The sequence below is a fragment of the Mauremys mutica genome, chromosome 7 (assembly GCF_020497125.1).
Source record: "Mauremys mutica isolate MM-2020 ecotype Southern chromosome 7, ASM2049712v1, whole genome shotgun sequence".
NCBI classification, from domain to species: Eukaryota; Metazoa; Chordata; order Testudines; family Geoemydidae; genus Mauremys; species Mauremys mutica.
In genome coordinates, this window is record NC_059078.1 from 61,423,832 (window position 1) to 61,438,815 (window position 14,984).

Sequence of the window (14,984 nt, forward strand, 5' to 3'; positions counted from 1 at the left end):
TGCCCCACTTGCCCCCCCCCCTCTGGGCGGCCCTGTAAAGGAGTTGGCAGATGTGATTGCAGAGCCATTGGCCATTATCTTTGAAAACTCATGGCGATCGGGGGAGGTCCTGGATGACTGGAAAAAGGCTAATGTAGTGCCCATCTTTTAAAAAGGGAAGGAGGAGGATCTGGGGAACTACAGGCCAGTCAGCCTCACCTCAGTCCCTGGAAAAATCATGGAGCAGGTCCTCAAGAAATCAATTCTGAAGCACTTAGAGGAGCGGAAAGTGATCAGGAACAGTCAGCATGGATTCACCAAGGGCAAGTCATGCCTGACTAACCTAATTGCCTTCTATGAAGAGATAACTGCATCTGTGGATGAGAGGAAAGCAGTGGATGTGTTATTCCTTAACTTTAGCAAAGCTTTTGATAGTCTCCCACAGTATTCTTGCCAGCAAGTTAAAGAAGTATGGGCTGGATGAATGGACTATAAGGTGGATAGAAAGCTGGCTAGATAGTTGGGCTCAACGGGTAGTGATCAATGGCTCCATGTCTAGTTGGCAGCCAGTTTCAAGCGGAGTGCCCCAAGCAGGGCCGGCTCCAGGCACCAGCTTACCAAGCAGGTGCTTGGGGCGGCAACTCCGTTGCGGGGCGGCACTTTAAGGTATTCGGTTGCAATTCAGTGGAGGGTCCCTCACTCCCGCTCAGAGTGAAGGACCTCCCGCTGAATTGCAGCAGATTGCGATCGCGGCTTTTTTTTTTTTTTTTTTTTTTGGCTGCTTGGGGCGGCAAAACCCCTGGAGCCGGCCCTGGCCCCAAGGGTCAGTCCTGGGGCCGATTTTGTTCAATATCTTCATTAATGATCTGGAGGATGGCATGGACTGCACTCTCAGCAAGTTTGCAGATGACACTAAACTGGGAGGAGTGGTAGATACGCTGGAGGGTAGGGATAGGATACAGAGGAACCTAGACAAATTAGAAGATTGGGCCAAAAGAAACCTGATGAGGTTCAACAAGGACAAGTGCAGAGTCCTGCACTTAGGACTGAAGAATCCCATTCACTGTTACAGACTAGGGACCGAATGGCTAGGAAGCCGTTCTGCAGAAAAGGACCTAGGGGTTACAGTGGATGAGAAGCTGGATATGAGTCAACAGTGTGCCCTTGTTGCCAAGAAGGCTAACGGCATTTTGGGCTGTATAAGTAGGGGAACTGCCAGCAGATCAAGGGACGTGATCATTCCCCTCTATTCGGCATTCGTGAGGCCTCATCTGGAGCACTGTGTCTAGTTTTGGGCACCACACTACAAGAAGGATGTGGAAAAAATGGAATAGAGTCCAGAGGAGACAGGGCCGGCTCCAGACCCCAGCGCGCCAAGCGCACGCTTGGGGCGGCATTTTGCCGGCAGGGCGGCAGGTGGCTCCGGCGGACCTTCCGCAGTCATGCCTGCGGGAGGTCCACTGGAGCCGCCAGACCAGCGGACCTCCCGCAGGCACGACTGCGGAGGGTTTGCTGGTCCCGCAGCTCGGGTGGACCTCCAGCAGGCATGACTGCGGAAGGTCCGCCGGAGCCGCCTGCCGCCCTCCCAGCGCACCCTCCGCAGGCGCATCTGCAAGAGGTCCCCCGCAGCCGCCGGACCGGCAGCACGCCCCCTGCGGCATGCCGCCCTGCTTGGGGCGGCCAAATTCTTAGAGCCGCCCTTGAGAGGAGAGCAACAAAAATGATTGGGGGCTGGAGCACATGACTTTTGAGGAGAGGCTGAGGGAACTGGGATTGTTTAGTCGGCAGAAGAGAAGAATGAGAGGGGATTTGATATCTGCTTTCAACTACCTGAAAGGGGGTTCCAAAGAGGATGGATCTAAACCAGGCCTGCACAACTCGTAAAGCAAACAGCTAAGGGCCGAAACCTCCTGGCCCCGCAGAAACACCCCGCCCCAGGGCCGCCCAGCCCTGCGGAAACAAACCCTCCTTCCCCAGTGCCACCCCACCAAAACAGCTGTGGGCCAAAAAGGAAGGTTGGGGGTGGGGAGGTGATACTTTATTTTAAATCAACCAGGGGCTCCCAGTTGAAGAGGTGGCTGGGAGCCCTTAGGGGCAAATTAAAGGGCCTGGGGCTCCGGCGGCTGGGGGAACCCGGCAGGGCCGGCTCTAGGTTTTTTGCTGCCCCAAGCAAAAAAAAAATTGGCTGCCCCCTGTCCCAGCCCTGGGCTCCCCCCTGCTGCCCCAGTCCTGGGCTCTCTCCCCACCCACACCCCCTGCTGCCCCAGCGCTGGGCTTCCCCCTTTCCTCCCCACCAGTGCCCTCCCCCCACTCTGCTGCTGCCCCAGCCCTGAGCTCCCCCCCACCAGTGCGCTCCCCCCCACACCTCCTGCCACCCCAGCCCTGGGTCACTGGTAACTCGCTCCCAGGGTGGGTCATTCAGCAGGAATTTTGGATGTGCACAAAACACAGACAGGATTGGTTCCCATATGGTTACAGAGCTGCAGTAAAGTGGAACAATTTTCAGCTTGTGTAATTGGAGGATATCTGGATGCATATTATAAGACTGTCCTCCATAAATGAGGAAAAGTTGAGGTGCCTTTATTATTCTTTTGTTCCACTCTTTCTTTCTATGGGGAATTTGCCAATGCAATATCACTGTCTTCCTTTTAAACAAACAAAAAGGCAATGGCTGTTGAAAATAGCAATTCTGTTGTATTTGGTTGTCATGGGTTTTGTTACTATGGCAACTGAGTTAGACAATTAAGGGATAGCTCAGCCGGTTTCAACCGGCTGAGTGAGCTCTCTGTTTCTGTAAATAAAATGGTGGTTTTGTTAGCTGTCTGCTGTCTGGCCTCAAGTGATTTCTTCCTAAACCGGCTGCCCCCAAGGATATAACAAGTAGCGACGAGGGTGAGACTCCGGTGCTGCTCCAGTAACAGAAGGAAGTAGAAGTTAAGGTAAAGAACAAACAAACAAAAAAGCTGCTTGTTTGCACTGACTGTGAAAGTGAAACTAAAATCATGGCTACTCTGACCAGGCCTCTGGAACCTTTTGATGAGAATACAGAGCAGTGGCATGTGTATACTGAGCGTTCTGAGCTTTTTTTTATTGCAAATGACATTACAGAAGCGAAGAAGGTGCCAATATTCTTAAGTGTTGTAGGGGCTAAAACCTACTCCCTGCTACACAGCTTACTACACCCTGTTAAGCCAGCAACTAAATCTTACAGTGACATTGTGGAAATCCTGGGGTCCCATTTTTCCCCAAAACCACTGGTAATTGCTGAAAGATATAGGTTCCACAAAAGAGACCAAAAGGAAGATGAAACAGTTGTACAATTTGTAGCCATTTTAAAAAAAGCTAGCAGAACACTGTGAATTTAAAGAGATGTTAAATGATGCCCTGCGTGACAGGTTAGTGTGTGGCCTCTGCAGTGAAGCTATACGGAAGCGCCTACTGACAGAGGCTCAGCTTACATTACAGAAGGCTGTTGATATTGCTGTCTCCATGGAACTGGCTACAAGGGAGGCACAATACATCGGTGCATCCCCTAGGGTGCAAAAAGTGTCACAAGAACTGACCCACAAAACGGTGCAGAGTCAAGAATATTACCGCTGTGGTAAGCTGGGTCACCAGGCATCAGAATGCTGGTGTAAGGACCTGGTGTGTCGACACTGTGGCAAAAAGGGACACATTGAGTATGCCTGTAAACAAAAGAAAAAGAGGCCTGTGGTCTGGCCGACAAAAAGAGGAACCTTGCATACCCTAGAGCAGACCCAGGATGATCAAGGTGACACCTCCTCACAAGAGGAAGTGCCACTGCATGTTTTGTCTTTGGCAGCGGGCTCACATGAATACTGGGTAACCCCCTTATTGGAGGGCAAACCTATACGCATGGAACTAGACACCGGTGCAGCTGTCTCGCTGGTTCCTGAGACTGTGTATAAGGAAAAGCTACAGCATCTTCCGCTTAAGGCAACAAAAACTGTTCTGAAGACGTATACAGGTGAAGCTGTGCCCATGTTGGGCACTATTGATGTTAAGGTGGAGCTCAATGGACAGGCGGCTAAATTGCCACTGTTTGTGGTGAGAGGTGACTACCCAGCCTTAATGGGTAGGTCTTGGCTTGGGAAGATTCAGCTGAACTGGGCAGAAGTGCACCGGATGACTAAAGAAGAAACCAGTCTAACCCCTATACTAAGGAAACATGCTGCTGTTTTTGGAGATGATTTGGGAAGTATGAAGGGAATCACTGTGACATTGAACATTAAACCTGGCAGCCCACCAAAATATCTGAAAGCCCGAACTGTGCCATATGCCATCAGGCCAAAAGTTGAAGCAGACCTGGAGCGCCTGGTCACCAATGGAGTCCTAATACCAGTTACCCATAGCTCATGGGCCACTCCTATCGTTCCAATAGTGAAGAAAGATGGCTCTCTCCGGATTTGCGGTGATTTTAAAGTCACTGTCAACCCAGTGTTGTGTGCAGAGCAATACCCGCTTCCCCGCATCGATGACCTCTTCGCAGGCCTGGCTGGGGGACAAAAGTTCAGTAAGATTGATCTGAGTCAAGCATATTTACAGATGCACGTCGATGAAAAGTCCCAAGAGCTGTTGACTATTGTGACTCATAAGGGGCTTTATCGATACTGTCGCCTACCCTTCGGAATCACATCGGCTCCCGCCCTGTTCCAGAGGGCTATGGACCAGATCTTGTGTGGCTTGTCAGGAGTTCAGTGCTATCTGGATGATATCCTGGTCACTGGAAGAAATGAAGAGGATCACTTAAAGAATTTAGAGGCTACCCTACAAAGACTGGAAGAGTATGGCCTACGAGTTCGCAAAGACAAGTGTGAATTCTTCAAGCCCTCTGTTGAATATTTGGGACACATCATCGATTCTGCAGGTCTTCATAAGGCCCCTGCAAAAGTTAAAGCTATTGTGGAGGCTCCCCCACCTCGAAATGTAAGCCAGCTGCGCTCATTTCTAGGACTACTGAACTATTATGGGAAGTTCATCTCACAGTTAGCCACACTGCTAAAACCACTTCATGAGCTCCTTGGGCAGAACAAGGCCTGGAAGTGGACTGAAGCCTGTGATGTTGCATTTAACAAAGCTAAGGATGCATTGTTAAATTCTGAAGTTCTAACGCACTTTGATCCATCCTTACCCCTGCAATTGGCCTGCGATGCTTCCCCTTATGGAGTGGGAGCGGTCGTGTCACACATTATGCCTTCGGGAGAAGAAAGACCTATTGCTTTTGCTTCACGCACTCTAAGCAAAGCAGAAACTAACTACGCCCAAATCGAACGTGAGGCATTAGGAATTGTTTTTGGAATTAGGAAGTTTCATCAGTACCTGTTTAGGCGAAAGTTTACTCTTCTTACAGACCATCGACCTCTGACATCAATTTTTGGACCCTACACAGGCATTCCCCCATTAGCTGCTAGTCGTATGCAACGTTGGGCATTGATACTTTCTGCACACACATATGAGATCAAATATCGAAAATCCACTCTGCACGGCAATGCAGATGGCCTCTCAAGGTTGCCTTTACCGGTCAAACATCAAGATAGTGCCCAAAAGGAAATCTTCTACTTTGAACAGGTAGAGAATACACCCATCACAGCTACTCAGATAAAGAAGGCAACCCGCGTTGACCCAGTATTATCCCAAGTTATGGACCTGGTGATGCATGGAAAATCTCGACAAACCTCTCCGGTCTCACCCGACCTTGTTCCCTACATGTCCAGGCGGACGGAGTTATCGGTCCAATCTGGTTGTTTGTTGTGGGGGAGGCGTGTCATTATTCCACCACCCCTGAGATCACAGATGTTAGAACAGCTACATTCCGGTCACTGTGGAATAGTGCGCATGAAGGAAATTGCACGAAGCTATTTTTGGTGGCCTAGATTGGACAGTGCTATTGAAGAGAAGGCAAAAGCTTGTATGTCATGTCAGGGTGTAAGAAATGCACCCCAGTGGGCACCCCTACACCCATGGGACTGGCCTGAAAACCCGTGGCAACGTATTCACGTTGACTTTGCTGGCCCCCTTGAAGGAAGCATGTTCTTGGTGGCAGTAGATGCCCATTCTAAATGGCCAGAAGTCTCTATAATGCAGTCCACTACTGCAGAGAGTACTATCCAAAAACTACGAGGACTCTTTAGTCGTTTTGGTCTGCCAGAACAACTTGTGAGCGACAACGGACCGCAGTTCGTCTCTCAAGAGTTTCAAAATTTTATGAAGGCAAATGGGATACACCACATCACGTCAGCACCATATCATCCGTCCACCAACGGATTAGCTGAAAGATTTGTGCAGACAATGAAAAACGCTTTGAAATCAGCAAAGGGACAACACTCCATTCAAAAGCGTCTGGATACCTTCTTACTTTCCTATAGAAACACACCTCATGCTACGACCCAGGCTTCCCCAGCCTTTCTAATGATGGGACGACAGCTGCGCACTTGCTTTGATCTGCTGAAACCTTCTGAACCCAGACAAACTGTGCAACATCAGCAGGAATATCAAGTCATCAGACGGGCACCCAGAGCAAAAGATCGAACCTTTAGCCCAGGGCAGCCAGTTTTGGCTCGGAATTATACTTCCAGAGCTAAATGGGTCCCAGCCACAGTCATCACTCAAACAGGACCTGTTTCCTATACAGTCCGGACTGCCGAGAATCTTACCTGGCGGCGACATGTAGATCAGCTGTTGCCAGGTCATGCCAGTCTTCAGGACCCATCTGCAGTTGAGGGGTCTGACTTCACCCCTCCTGGTGAGTCACCGAATCATGAGTCACCTGTTCCTGACTGTTCTCCTCCATTACTGCCGGCAGCTGAGATACCCCTTTGCCCAGCACGAGCTGATACCACCTCCTCACCTATTCGTGCTGCGGACCCTGAGCCCCTAGTACTTTCGTGTGCAACAACACCAGAAGTTCGCCATAATCCACCTAGAGACAGAAGGCCTCCTCATCGGCTGGATCTTTAGTTAGGGCGAACCCACGGTTATGGGGCAAAATAATCCCCAGGGTTTAGCCGGGAATGGAGGCAGTCTACCCTCCTTCTCTAGTTTAGTGTGTGTTTTATTTAGGGGATGTTCTTATTAGGGGGGGAGGAATATGTTGTGTATTTGGTTGTCATGGGTTTTGTTACTATGGCAACTGAGTTAGACTATTAAGGGATAGCTCAGCCGGTTTCAACCGGCTGAGTGAGCTCTCTGTTTCTGTAAATAAAATGGTGGTTTTGTTAGCTGTCTGCTGTCTGGCCTCAAGTGATTTCTTCCTAAACCGGCTGCCCCCAAGGATATAACAAATTCCAGTCCTAATAAGCATTTCCTGCTCAATTTTATCCTACTTTTTCTACAGCAAGTTACAGTGGATCAGTATATTTGATTTGGGAGAAATGAAGTAACAGCTGCCCAAACTTGAGCTTGAGCACTCCTGAATTTTGAGGTGTTCAAATCTGGAAGACAGATGCTGGGACGGGGCGGGGGTGGAGCTGTGGGCTCCGCAGGGGAGCATGGCAGCAACGTGTCTGGAGCTGCTGGAGCCAGACACGCTGGTCTGAGTGGCACGGTAAGGGGGCTGGGGGTTGGAGAAGGGGTAGGGCGTTCCGGGGGGCAGTCAAGGGACAGGGAGCAGGGGGGGTTGGATGGGGCGGAGGTTCGGGGGGGCAGTCAGGGGACAGGCAGCAGTTGGATAGGCATGGGAGTCTCAGGGGTTCATCAGGGGACAGGTAGGGGGTGAGGTCCTGAGGGGAAGTTGGGGGGGATCTCAGGAGGGGGCAGTTGGGGACAAGAAGAAGGGAGGCTTAGATAGGGGCTGGGGTCCCAAGGGGCAGTTAGGGGCAGGGGTCTCAGGAGGGGGCAATCGGGGGACAAGGAGCAGCAGCATTTAGATAGGAGGTGGGGTCCTGGGAGAGGGGTATCAGGGGACAAGGACCAGTGGTGTTAGATAGGGGGTGCGGGTCCTGGGGGACAGTTAGGGCAGGGGTCCGTGGAGGGGGCAATCAGCGGCCTGGGGCCAGGATTCAAAGGGCTCTGGGCTGCCCTCCGCTGTGGGCAGCGCAGAGCCCTCTGATTCCCTGCCGCGGATGGGATTCAAAGGGCTCTAGGCTGCCCGCAGAGCGCCGTGTGCGGGGGATTCAGAATCCCCCCGCGGGCCGCACAGTGAGGCTCAGTGGGCTGCATGTTGTGCAGGCCTGATCTAGACTGTTCTCAGTGGTAGCAGATGACAGAACAAGGAGTAATGGTCTCAAGTTGCAGTGGGGGAGGTTTAGGTTGGATATTAGGAAAAACTTTTTCACTAGGAGGGTGGTGAAGCACTGGAATGGGTTACCTAGGGAGGTGGTGGAATCTCCTTCCTTAGAGGTTTTGAAGGTCAGGCTTGACAAAGCCCTGGCTGGGATGATTTAGTTGGGAATTGGTCCTGCTTTGAGCAGGGGGTTGAACTAGATGATCTCCTGAGGTCCCTTCCAACCCTGATATTCTATGCCTGTTACACCACCAGTACCGCATGGATCCTTGTTAGCAATCTCCAGAGAGGCCAAGGGGACTGACCTACCATTTCCCTCTCAGCTCAATGCTACAAGGGGTTCATCACCTCTCAGGAGGTGCTCAGCTTTTTCAACTCCTGGGTAGGTCAGAAGGAACTGGGGCACTCTGGCACCTTGCAAGACTGGGCCCTCCTGCAAGCAGGCCATTTGGCCCAGGGTAGCAGTACACTGAGGAAGAACTGTGGGCGTGGGAAGATTACCCTCCTGCATGCGCGCACTGTCCCAGCTCTGTGGATAGACAGAGGACCCTTCATTTCCAGGGCCAGCAAGCCAGACCCTTTCAGAAGTCTGCAGTTGACTTAAAAGAAGAATTCTATCAGAGCACAGCTCTATGAAAAACAAATACTAACAGAGCCAAGGTAGCTTACAGTTCACCAATTCCAGGGCACCCAAGCCATAGAACTACAGCATAGTCCGTGTATCTATCACATGTGGGGACTGTGTGCAATACTCACCCCTAACTACATCCCTATTAGTTGAGTGCTAATATAACTTATCTTCAAGATGAGCTGAAAGAGAGGTTACGTGCTAGCCTTGAACTGGGGCATAGGTGTGGGGGCATACCCTTCCTTCCTCTGCCACAGACTTCCCGTATGACCTTGGGCAAGTCACTTAGCCTCCCTAGCAGTAAAGGAGGGATCATAGCAGTGCCCTGTCTCACAAGGGTGGGGGAGTGGTGGGAGGATAAATACAATAAGGAGTGTGAGGTGCTCAGATACTACAGTAATGGGGACCATGTACCCTGGTAGATAGACGATTTTTTTGTATGCATTGGGAGATGTTGCATTCCAATGAGTGCTGCCTAACGAAAAAATCAAATGCATATGTATTTACTATGGCAGGGATGGTACACATGTATTCCCAAAGCTCCAGATTGCAGACAGGCTCTTTATTTTAAGGAACTCTGTTATTCAATGGACTTTGGGTGTTTTAAGGACTGTACGTATACTGTACTGTGCTACATGTATTTTACTGTATGAGCCACAGTAACATTCACCTAGAAGCACTCCTCCCTGAATTACTGCAGGTAACTATTAAACCATTACAATGTTATCTCTTCTTTGTACACAGCTGGCAATTTCCTATTTTACAAAGCCGGTGTGCCTGAAGAAAGCTCTGGCCTGGTCTACCCTGAAAACTTATGTCTGCATCCCTGTGAGACGTAGCTATGCAGACTTGTCCCCCGGTGTAGGCAGTGCTAGATCAACGGAAGAATTCTTCCATCGACCTAGCTACTGCCTCCTGGGGAGGTGGATTAACTATAGCAAAGGGATAGACTCCCCCTAGCCCATCGCTGTAGTGAATGTTTACACTGAAGCACTACAGCTGTGCCACTGTAGCATTTGAAGTGCAGACAGAGCCTCTAAACCTTAGGCTTTCTTCCACACTTCCTGACTGCACACTGCTTCAAGTCTAAACGATACTGCTCTAATCTCTATTTCTGATGCCTCTGAGATTGCCATGAGGCTGTGAATGACAAGGATGCTCAGCACAGTCTGCAAATGTGATGTCAAGCTCAGAGCTGCTACTGCAGCACAAGATCACACAATGCCTCCCCTCTGCTAGAAGATATCCGTCATAAGAGAGGGAGTGTAGACACAAGCCATGGCCAGAGGACAACAGTTCTGTAACATGCTGCCTGTGCTCCTGTACTTGTGTAGTTTGCAAATCTGAGCTGTTTCAGAAACAGGACAGGTTTTCCCTCCTTTGTCTTCTTCAGCAGCAATCACTGAGTGACTTTCTCCTTTCTGCCTGCTGAGCTGAAGGGATAAGGTGCTAGGATACTTGCTAACTACTTCTTCAGGATGCTTTAGGCGAGACTACTGTACCACAATTGTCCATCTGATCTTATTAAGTGTAAAGATTCCATGGCATGTTCTGCACTAGAAAGGTTCCAGAGAAACAGTGTAATGAAATATGCACACCTAACTACACGTACCCTTTCTTAGACTCCGGACAGATTAGAAGTTATGTACAAGTGATGCAGCTCTACTTCTGAGCTGAAACGGCACACAACACTAGTGATTAAAAGACCAACTCCCCTGCTTCATAAGTCACAGGCAGAAAAGAAATAACTCATCTGACTAAGTGCAGTTGCAAGAATAACTAACTTATTCTGCTAGTTTAATTTGGCAACAGAGCGTAATTGTGGGATGGCACACTCAGCAACTCAGGTGACATTGCTTGCAAAGATTCACGGATTCCAATGCCAGAAGGGACCATTTGTGATCATCTAGTCTGACTCCCTGTATAACACAGGCCGGAGAACTTCCCCACAATAATTCCTAGAGCAGATCTTTTAGAAAAACATCCAATCTTGATTTTGAAATTGCCAGTGATGGAGAGTCCACCATCACCCTTAGTAAATTGTTCCAAGGGTTAATTACTCTCACTGTTAAAAATTTACACCTTGTTTCCAGTTTGAATTTGTCTAGCTTCAGCCTTGCTTTGCAGAGTATCTTGAAAAAATGATGCACGTTATTGAGGATGCTACAGTAATTAAAGTGCAACAGCGTTCAGAATATGAGCCATCTTACAGGGCAAAATTCAAAGAGTCAGTTGATGTGTCACCATGAAGAGTAATAAAAAGTTTCCTTCTTGTGCTGATTAGGAACACCCCCCCCACACACACACCCCTGGGTGTATTTTCCAGGGAGCAAATCCCAAGATATAGAAGAGAGCCTGTACTCACCTCTCCTGGCCTGCCTTATCTTGGGACTCAACATATTCCTGGTTCCAGCGTCACCTTTCTCGCAGCCTTCAGCATGCTGTCATCCTCCTTCCCAGCCTCCTCACCCTGTTGCAGCTCATCACGGCACAGCCTGTCCTGCCGGTAGCAGCCTCTCCCCAGCCTGCTCTGTGCTGAAGATCCACTTCCCTGCACTTCCAGTACGGGCTCAGGAGCGATGCCTTGCATTTGGCTAAATAAACCTTAATGCATTATTTATCCAGCCCAGAATTAATTCCCATCCAAACTAGCCATTAAGTGCCTCAGTAATTACTGTCGATAAATCACTAGAGCCAGAGACACAAGGGCTGGACCTGGCTCCTTCTCCTAATTGGCCATGCATCAGTGTTATTAATACATCCCTACTAGGGAGTCCAAGCAGAGTCCCTTGCTGTATTTTTCTCTGGCTGCGCTGAACAGAAGCTTTGATTTGACAAGAATCAGATCAAGAGTTGAACCTGCTCGAGCCAGAGAGAAAAGGGCATAAAGACCACGGCAGTGTATAGCTCGCAGCTCTGATAAGGTTGCACATTAGGAGAAATAATAAGTGCACTGGTCCACAGGGAAGTGGCATGCTGGGTTGCTTACTGAGTAATGCATTCAGAAAGCACACAGGCTGAATCAGAGCTGGGTTTGTATTTCAGAGTGAGACACACACCGGCTTCGCTGGAAGCAAGGCAATCATTGCGGGGAAGAAAAAAATCCCTCTTCCTGCATTGGTAGATTTGCAGGTTGGGCGCTGTGGAATGCCATCATTCCCTCTTAGCTCAGGGGCACACGGTCATTTTTTAAAGCTGCCTCCCCTCCTGCTGAAAAGTGAAAAGCCGGGAATCAGCAATTACAGGGGAAGGACAAAGAGATGATGTAACAGTGAAAAACCGTTAATTGGAGGGGAATCTAATCTGTCCTGCTAACTGAGATGCATCCTGCACGCTGCTGCTATTAGCATAGTCCTGCCTCCCCTTTTCCCTCTCCCTGCAGGCCCCCAGTGTAGAAGGTCCCTCTGCCGCAGGGAAAGGGATGTAGCTATTTTGCTGGCAAGGCGCACGCCCACCCTGCAGAGCTCTGCACTGCTAAGTAGCACTTATGAAGAGTAAATTTATGTGCTAAAAGCACTGTGTGAAGCATCCTCTTTCTCTGGGTGACAGTAATATCTTGGATCCTGAATGCTGCGCGTGCCCTCTTGGCACTTCCCCACAGCTAATGAGCTTATCAGAGCCCTAGCACAAGCCAAAACCCAGCTGCCCCAAGGCGAGATTTTCAAGCTACGTGGGGGAGCCTCAGCAGAGCCCAGGTTGTGCTCTGAACACACCTCGGACTTGATACCTGTCAGACACTCCAGCAGGAGGGCCAGCCGTGGGCCATGGAGAGGTGACAGAGCAACAAAGAACCTGTCCAAAAAGACAGTCAGAGGCATGGCTCAGGCACTCATCTGGGATGTGAGAGACCCAGGCTTGAATCCCTGCTCTGGAGCAAAGACTTGAACCCAGGTTTGCCACATGCCAGGTGGACACCGTACCTGCTGGGCTGGAGACTTAATTATTTCTACAAAGTGGATCAGCTCCAACAAGGGAGCTAGAGAGACCCAACTCAGGATACCCCATGATCCTGTGCTTAGGGCACTCCCCTGGGATGTGGCAGACCAGGATTCCAGTCCCTGCTCCAAATCAGACAGAGCTGGGATGTGAGCCTGGGTTTCCTATATCCCAGGGGAGAGCCCTACTCACTAGGCTGTCGTCTACTGCAGGGTCTTGTTCCCTGGTTTATCAATGGCAAGGGCTGAGCTGGCCATGGTGCCTAACTCCAGGAAAGGGTTTGTGGCTGAGAATCCCCACCAGAGAGAAGTGCCTGTCACGGGTCTGTTGGCCAGGTGCCCCAGGCCCAAGTCAATGGGATGTAGGCGCAGCTCCCCATTCAGCTTACTGGCTCTTGAGAATTCCTTTCTTCAGCACTAACTCTCCCCATGCATTGTGTGGGGAGGCTGGGCACCTAATCTGGCACTCAGAATTCCCCTAGGAGTGAGGTGTTGCAATGCTGAGTGCAGTAGAGCAATGCCCAAGTACCTTTGCGAATCTGGCCCCAAGTGCACAGATTTACTCAGCTTGGGCCCAATCCTACAGGAGACCCTCTTGAGTGGTGCTGAGCATCTCTTCAACTCCCTGGCTGCAATGAGAGTTGGCATTGCTCTGCATTTGTCTGGTACTGTGCTGGATCAGGCCACCTGCAAGCACTTAGGGCTAGAAGCTGGAGGCCCAGTGTAAATCTGCAATATTGAGTGCAAGGGAGCTATCTTGGATTTACACAGGTGTAACTGAGGACAGAATTTAACCCAATAGGATTGGAAGTTTGGGGCTTACTGTGGATAGGCCTAATGGGCAATTCAGTACAATCCCCTGTTTGGTCTCCCTGAGAATTTTGCATGTACAAGTTTGAGTCAGCACTAGGCTCAGTATAAAGTATCAAAACTTGTGTTTTCATTGACCAACCCTCTTAGCAAATGCTCTGACCCTAGGTGGACTATGAGAGATGGACAGTCTTCAGGAGGATCACAGTTCAGGCAAGCTTGGCTTTGCTGCCCTGACTCACACAGCAACTAGGTCCGCAGCACCGGAAATCTCTTGAAAGTCTGTTCCTTTCTCAGCATTTCTTCCAGTCAGGCTGGACAGTGCGAGATCTGCCTTTCTGGTGTCTTTTAAGCCCATCAGCTTCTGCCCGAAAGCAGGAAGTACAGAGGCGTGAGAAATAAAACACAACAAGGAATCATGTTAACTGAACCTCTAACCTCAGGGGAAACTCGGGGTTTGTAACACCTCCAGGCCACTTAATGTGAGAACACAACCGTCTCCTCTGCAACTAGAAAGGAAAACACAGGTGAGGGCTGGAACAGGCCCTTGCCAGCTGGAAGAGAAAGAGGGATGCTGTCAGCCAACATCTACTAGCTACAAAATGGCAACTTTAGGGTTACAGCTGCTTTTCTCTGCCCAATTTAAAGGGCCAACTCCCAGAAAGGCATGCTGGGAAAAAAGGTCCTATAAAGAGGGAGTCCTGCAATGAGGAGAGTTTGAAGGAATCAGTTGCTAAGAAAGGTCCTTCTAGGGAATGAGACGCTTTGTGTTTAGCCTGCTCTCTTGGCAGCACTTCTTATTTGGCTGGGCTTCCATGTTCAAAGTGATCATACCACTGAGTGCACACTAGAGCATAGAGGAGACCAGGCTGGAGTGTGCACAATTTAAGGGAAGGAAAGTAGTAACAGTGAGCTGGGGTCCAGGCACTCTTTGCTATGGCCCGGATGCAATGACTTTTTTAAGTGGCACCCATTCAGCAAGGGGAGCGTAAAGAAGCCGTTATAACAGCTTCAATTGCCAGTACCAGCACCTGCACCAGCTTCTTGGGAACCACAGTGTACACACAGAGAAATTAGATAAACACATAAATACTCTTGCTGGAGGATTGCAAAGTAACACTGCTTTATTTCAGAGACTTTAGAATGGTAACTCCAGAAAACAGAGATAGAGGAGGCTGCTCCCTGAAACAGCGAGACAAAGCTCACCCCACTGGCTGTTGGCTGCTGACTGACTGTGATCACAGGCTTCCCTACAGAGCCCTCTTGCCTCAGGTTTCTCAACCAATGGGTCACAACCCAAAATTGGGTCATCTGCATGTATCAAAGGGTTCTGTGGAAGGCATGGGGTTGCAGATCCTACCCCGCAATTCACCCCACAATGACAGTTCTG

The 14,984-nt window shown here is 49.8% G+C and overlaps 2 protein-coding genes across 3 annotated transcripts in view; one reads left to right on the forward strand and one right to left on the reverse strand.

Annotated features, from left to right (window-relative positions):
* ARHGAP22 (Rho GTPase activating protein 22) overlaps positions 1–11,337 on the reverse strand; it is a 282,538-nt gene extending 271,201 nt beyond the window's left edge. For both annotated transcript variants that reach the window (XM_045025804.1, XM_045025803.1), the window contains exon 1: positions 11,215–11,337. In XM_045025804.1, coding sequence (XP_044881739.1) covers positions 11,215–11,248 — 34 coding nt within the window. In that variant the 5' untranslated portion in view covers positions 11,249–11,337. The remainder of the gene's footprint in view (positions 1–11,214) is intronic.
* Positions 1–14,984, forward strand: part of WDFY4 (WDFY family member 4) — a 285,705-nt gene that overhangs the window by 2,146 nt on the left and 268,575 nt on the right. The window lies entirely within an intron of this gene.